At 54.1% G+C, this 6109-nt stretch overlaps 1 protein-coding gene across 1 annotated transcript; it reads left to right on the top strand.

The window, feature by feature from the left end:
* Positions 1-4547: 4547 nt before the first annotated feature.
* On the top strand, positions 4548-5599 carry LOC104547129 (NCK-interacting protein with SH3 domain-like; the record flags this gene model as incomplete). Its single annotated transcript, XM_010192713.1, has 2 exons — positions 4548-4660; positions 5398-5599. Coding segments are annotated over 2 exons (315 nt in total), but the record flags the coding sequence as incomplete, so codon positions are not given.
* Between the last annotated feature and the right edge of the window lie 510 nt (positions 5600-6109).

Genomic DNA, 6109 nt, shown 5'->3' on the forward strand with positions numbered 1-6109 from the left:
GAGCCCAGCACCCACCTCTCTACAAGCTCCCTTGAGGCAGTTGTAGGTGGTGATGAGGTCTCCCCTCAGCCTTCTCTTCTCCAGGCTAAACAAGCCCAGTTCCCTCAGCCGCTCCTCATCAGGCTTGTTCTCCAGAGCCCTCCCCATCCTTGTGGCTCTTCTCTGAACACGCTCCAGAATCTCAACATCCTTCTTCTAGTGAGGGGCCCAGAACTGAACACAGCACTCGAGGTGCAGCCTCACCAGTGCCAAGTACAGGGGCATCATCACCTCCCTGGCCCTGCTGGTCACACTGTTTTTAATACAGGTCTCATCAGCCCGAACACGGGGGAGCAGAGGCGGGACACGTCCTGTGCACGTGTGCGGTCTTTGGGGCGGCTGCTCTTGGGGCAGTGAAGATGAGAGCGCTGTGAGCCATGGGGTGAATGCATCCCCGCCTGTGCACAGCCCTGTCTTGTGTTGGCCATGCTCAGGTGCCCCCGAGACGTCCTGGGAGGATGCTTTTGGAAAGGCTGGCTTTGGCCTTGGGAAGGGCACCCTTCCCTGCCTGCCTGGGGGCGAGGGGGTGTGCAGAGCCCCCCAGGGCAGTGCTGAGGTGTGGCCCTGTTCCTTCTCAGGTGGGGAGACCCCTCCTGCAGTCGGGGGGAGGAGGAAATTGGCAGCGGACTCTGGGGAAACCCTTTGTTTGCTTGTGTTATTAGCAAGGAGAGAGCAAGTAATGATTTATTGATGCTTTTGCGATTATCCGACACTGGGCTATAAAGGAAGAAATTCTGTTTCACGGCTGTAATTGAGCTGTGACTTGTTCCTGCAGAGCAGCTCACCTGCAGAGTGCCCACAGCGCACCCCATCACCAGCCTGGCCCGTGATCGCCACGGGTCACTGCTCCGCTCGTCCTCTGCCTCTCAGCACGGCCGGGCTGGTGGTGACAGCCTGGTTACAGAGCACGGCGTTCCTCCGCTGCAGCATTTTACTTGATTACACCAGAAATGTCTGACAGAGGGGGTGGCGGCCGCTCCTTTCTGGGGCGAGATGCCGTGTGAACGTGGATCAGTCCATCACCAAAACACGCCTCTGTTTTCGCGGCACGTTTGGCAGCAGGTGGTGTCCTATTGCTGCATCTTGGCCACGGGCTGGAGCTGTGCCACCCCACGCTGACCGGGGAGACCCCTGCCCTCGTGCATGGCTGGCGCCTTCCACCATCCTGGCCACCTGCTCTGCCTTTTGGGAGCCACTGGCCTGGCTGTGCCCCTGGTGAAGGGGTAACTGGCGCAGGATGTAGTTAACAGTGTGCTGGGGGCTCTGCCAGCCCCCATCCCTGCTGTTACCAGCACAACTCTGTTAAATCCAGCCTAATTCCCGGGCTTTACTGGGTGCATCTGCTCTGACCACACGCTGTACAGTGCTGCCATTTCCATGCACACCCCCACTTCCCTGTGAGCCTGAGCTCGGCCTGCGATGAGCAGGGTTTTGTCTCAGCATCCTGGAGCATGGGAGGGGGCATGGGCTGGGGGGATGGGAGCAGACTCTGAGCACAGATCTCTGCTGCCTGAGCTCAAAGGCTCTGCTCCATCACCCTGGTGCTGGTCTGTGACCTCTCTTTTGCAGCCATAGAGCTATGGGTGTCCAGGGTTACCCGCAGGCCTGTGAGAAGGCGTGGGTGATCGCTGCCTGGCTGTACAGTGTGGGATCTCTGCTGTGTGCGTCCCGGCCATGAGCATCCTCGGGAGTGGGTGCTGGACGCAGGCAGGAGTCCCCTGGCAGTGCCATGGAGTGACCGGACTCCCCGAGCTGCGTGGGGAGCACGGCGAGGCACGTGCGTTATCCTGGATTGCAGTGGGCAGGTAATCCCTGTCCTAGGGAGAAGGAGTCTGTAAGTGAGACATTGGTAAACCCAGCTGTCACCTCTGTGCAACCCGTGCTCCTTTTAACTGCAACGTGCTTTTGTGGCCGTCCTCTTCAGACAGCGCGGTGCCATTTTGGTTAACCCAAGGAGCATGCAGACTCCTTGCACTCACATGATTTATCTGGGATACTGATTTCTGGTTTTTAAGTTTGTGACTATAGCGCAGGGGAGCCCCGATGCAAACCAGGGTCCTGCAAACCCTGAGTACGAGGTGGCCCCTGTGCTAAAGACCCTGCCCCCCGACCAGCTCAGCTGAGCAGGGGAGGAGGAGATGGTTTGTGAGCAGCATCAACAATGTCATAAAGTGCAAGTGGCAAGTTAATGCTGCTTTTTTGTTCCACCCCTTTTGACAGAGCCTTGCTAATAGAGGGTTGGGGGCGGAAACAAAGGAAAGAGCACAGCAGCTAAAAGCTGGTTGTCACAGCACTGCTGCATTAGTGTGAAAACACTGTGTTTTACCAGAAAAGAAGGTCTCTCGCCATAACAAATGGCATTACACAGCGAGCAGCAGCTGTAGCCTGTGGATTCCTGTGGATTCCTGTGGACGCTGTCGATGTGCTCTCTGGAAAAGGGCAAAGATGCTGCGACATTCGGGAGGATTCAGCGCTCTGCGCTGCCGTCTTCCCTGGGGAGATCAGGCTGGGAACGGCGGAAACCCGTGTGGGTGAAAGCCTGGTGGGGTGGGGAGGGAGGGAGAAGGCAGCGCCGAGGGGTGCGTCTTGTGGAGAGGCTCGTGGGTGGCTTTGGAGAGGGCAGTGGTGGATGTGGAGGGACTACAGACCAGGGAATGCCCCCGGGTGGGCGTTTGGAGGCCATAGCCCGAGCTGTGTTGAGTTTCGGGGTGGTGGCTCAGCTGGGAGCAGCACAAGAACAAGCACGCTGTGCAGAGGGCAGGGGTATCTGGCATTTGGAGCTGCACAGGAGGGCATTGCCCTGGGGACAGCGGTGCTGGAGACTTCTGTACTGCTTCCCTTTCTCAGAGAAAGTGTGCAGCTTGCTTTAATTTTCTCTTACCTCCTCAGAAAATGAGATGGATCTTCTGAAATTACTTGCCTTTTCTTCCAGTGCTCCTTTAAATGTGTTCAAATGGGCTTTGCTTCATTTCCTCACTTAGATCTGTAATTAGAGGTGGTGAAATGCTCCCTAGGATGGTGTTGCTTGGAGGCTTCACCCCAAGTTGGGTTCCAAGTGTTGGTTTTGTCTTTGATCTGATACGTTAACAAATTTGGTGGATTTATTTGAACACACCCGGGTTGTTTTTTTAAAAAGTTTTCCCCAGTTGCTTTCCTTCCTCTCTCTCTTTCTTGGGAAGACAAACCAGCAACCCCCCTTCCTTCTGAATTGTTCTTTTTCAAAGCTGAGAGTTGCAGAGGGGGCCTCTCATCCCCACCTTGTTTGGAGCGCTGGTTTTTTTCCCACATTCTGCGGTAGCTGTTATTCACATTTGGTTTAGTAATTAATCAGGATATAAATAATACATAGCATGTTACCAGAAAACTGCATGCCGGTGCTGTGGAGGCAGGCACTTTCAGCCCCGGCAGGGAGGGCTCGCCTTCTGCTGCTCCACAGCCCCCTAAGGCCAATTAAGGTGCATCCTTGATGAGGTTCCAGCAGCTCCTTGGCTGGATAAATGGTTGCTGTGATGCAGGGAAGGGCAGAGCAAGCAAAGAGGAAGGAAGGGGGTTTAGCATTCAAACGACGACTGGAGTCCAAGTGCTCCCATCCCCTCCTGCTCCTCCCCTGCGTGCGGGGCTGCGGCTGCACTGGTGGTGCCGAGTGGATGGTGCAGGGACCCAGGGCACAGGCCGCAGTCTCAGTAGCATCTCCTTTGCCTTCAGCCTTATTCCTGGCAAGGTCTCCTCTTCTGAAGGCATCTCAAGCGTTGACAAAGCCGTGAAGAATGTCCCAAGCGTGGAAACTCGCTGTGCCTTCCCGTGCCCCTTCGCCACGGCTCTCCCTTGTGAGCCCGGGCAGTGATGTCTTTGATATTTCGTGTTCCAAGGCTGGTGTTTAATTCAGCTGCGGTAACGAGTGCTAAACTGGCTGGCAGGAGGAATCCAGGTTGTTATGACAGTTTGGGTGGAGGTTTGGAAAATGCACTTCAAGTTGCAAAACAACAATAAAAAACATGGAGGAGAAAGCGAGCAGAAGTGCAAACCTGGAGCCAGCGGAGTCTGAAGGCCACCAGACTGGGTCTGTAACAGTCACAGCTGTGTATTTGCTCCGTAGCAGGCAGTGAGAGCAGAAGGCTCGGAGCTTGGGGTAAGCTGGGCTTTGCAGCGGGCTCTCGAAAGCTCCCTGCAGCAGGGTGGCTGTTCAAGGCTGCTGCATGGCCCTGGGGCTCTGCCCTGCTCTTCCTGACTTCAGAGTTTGTGACAGTGACTCTCTTTTCCAACCATAAACCTTTAATGGGTAGGCTTAGTTTGAAACACAGCTGCAAATATGTTTCATTTGGAGGAAGGAGGGGAAAATGAGATGGTGCTGGATGGAGGTCTGGCTCTGGGAGCCATTTGCTGGCCATTTGGCTCCTGTGGTGCCTGCTCTGTGGGTTTCCCTCTGCGGTCTCACCTGCCACAAGCTCTGGTGCAGAAGAAGCACAGCAGAAGTGGCACAGTAACGTGTGGGGTGTTGTGTTTCTCAGGTGCTGGAGCAAGATGTGGTTCTCCAGTCTATTGACCGTGCCATTGAGGCTGTGCACAACGCAGCCATGAAGAATGGGGGAAAGTACAACCTGGAGCAGAGAGATGTCCTCCAGTAAGTACCGTGGGCCCTGGGGAGAGGTGGAGGGTGGTCAGCGTGTGATGCTCACATCTGGAGGGTCACGTTGGACATCGCTGTTTGAGTCCCTGTGCTGCGAAATGCTGATGCACTCAGAGACCTTCCAGCGCCAGAGCTGGGAGCCGATGCTGCTCCTCCTGTGACCGTGTTTCGGTCTCCCCCCTTTATCCCTGTGCATGTAAAGAAGAGAAAACTCTCAGCTGCACTGCAGGCTCACAGGAGAAATCCAAAACCTTTCTGGATGCATTTTCTCCTCTCTGCCAGCCGGGAATTGTGGAGGTTGTTGGCATGTGGCACCAAGGTCCTTAATATGTTCTCAAATAATTGCTTGTGAGGAGGAGTTTTGTTTTTCTCTGACATCTTATGCTCTGTGCTGAGGCATGCTGGTTTAATCTCAGTTGAGCAGCGATTCTGAAGTGCAGGCAATTTCTGAGGCTTGCAATGCAATATGTGCCTCTCTCCCGAGGAAGAGGCATTTTTCTCCAGCGAGCTGATGAATAAATCATGGGCTCTTGCAAAGCCTCTTCCTTCCTCCCCCAGCAGCGCTTCCTTAGTTGTTAATGAAACTGGAGTTGTTGTTCAGAGTAACATGACTAATTCTGGTATATATAGCTCAAATGCAATAAATCAATAAAATACAGCGTTTAAATGTTGCGGCACCGTCACTCCCCTCCTTTAGTTCTGCTGTCCCTGATGCCCTCGTTCTGTTTCAGAAAGCTGATCCACCACCGGAAGGAGACCGTGTCCCGCAAAAGCCACTCGCCCACCCCTCAGGGCATGGTGATGACGCAGTCCTCCAGCGACCACCACCTGGACGTGGGGCGGCAGCCCAACGGGGTGTGCAGGACAGGCTACGAGCGGCACCACAGCCTTCCAAACACCGAGTTTGAGGAGGAGGATGAAGGTCTCTACCAGGTAACAGTGGCCTGATGCTTTCTGGGTTCCTCCTTGGTGGTGTGGCGTCACTCGTCCTGTTAACAAAATGCCTTTGCGGCTGAAGTCACGAATCGAGTGGTTTTTGCCGTTTACCTGGAATTACTGCAATGGAAATTGATGCTGCCTGTGTCTCAGAAGTACAGAATGGTCCCTTTGCCATTTACATTTGTGATGCTTTTCGGGATCCTTGAGGGTCCATGGTTTTATGGAGACATGCGAGATCTGCTCTAGATTGTGTGACTGTCTCTTGGCAACTTACTGAAAGAATTGCAAGCTCCCCAGAGAATACTTTGAAAACCAGTTTTGACGTGAGCAGAACTCCCTCCGAGTACTCAGCACTGCTTTGTGTTTCCTTCCTGTTAAATTTGCACGAGATCTTTGGTCCTTAAGCGTTTTCTCTGCTGTGGCTGCCTGTTTTTACTACTCAAAACATAAAAACTCTGAAGATCCTGCCCTGTCTGAATGTTCCTTGCCATGATGAATTAAAGG

This window comes from Mesitornis unicolor, unplaced genomic scaffold (assembly GCF_000695765.1).
Source record: "Mesitornis unicolor isolate BGI_N332 unplaced genomic scaffold, ASM69576v1 scaffold37370, whole genome shotgun sequence".
In the NCBI taxonomy this organism is placed as follows: domain Eukaryota; kingdom Metazoa; phylum Chordata; class Aves; order Mesitornithiformes; family Mesitornithidae; genus Mesitornis; species Mesitornis unicolor.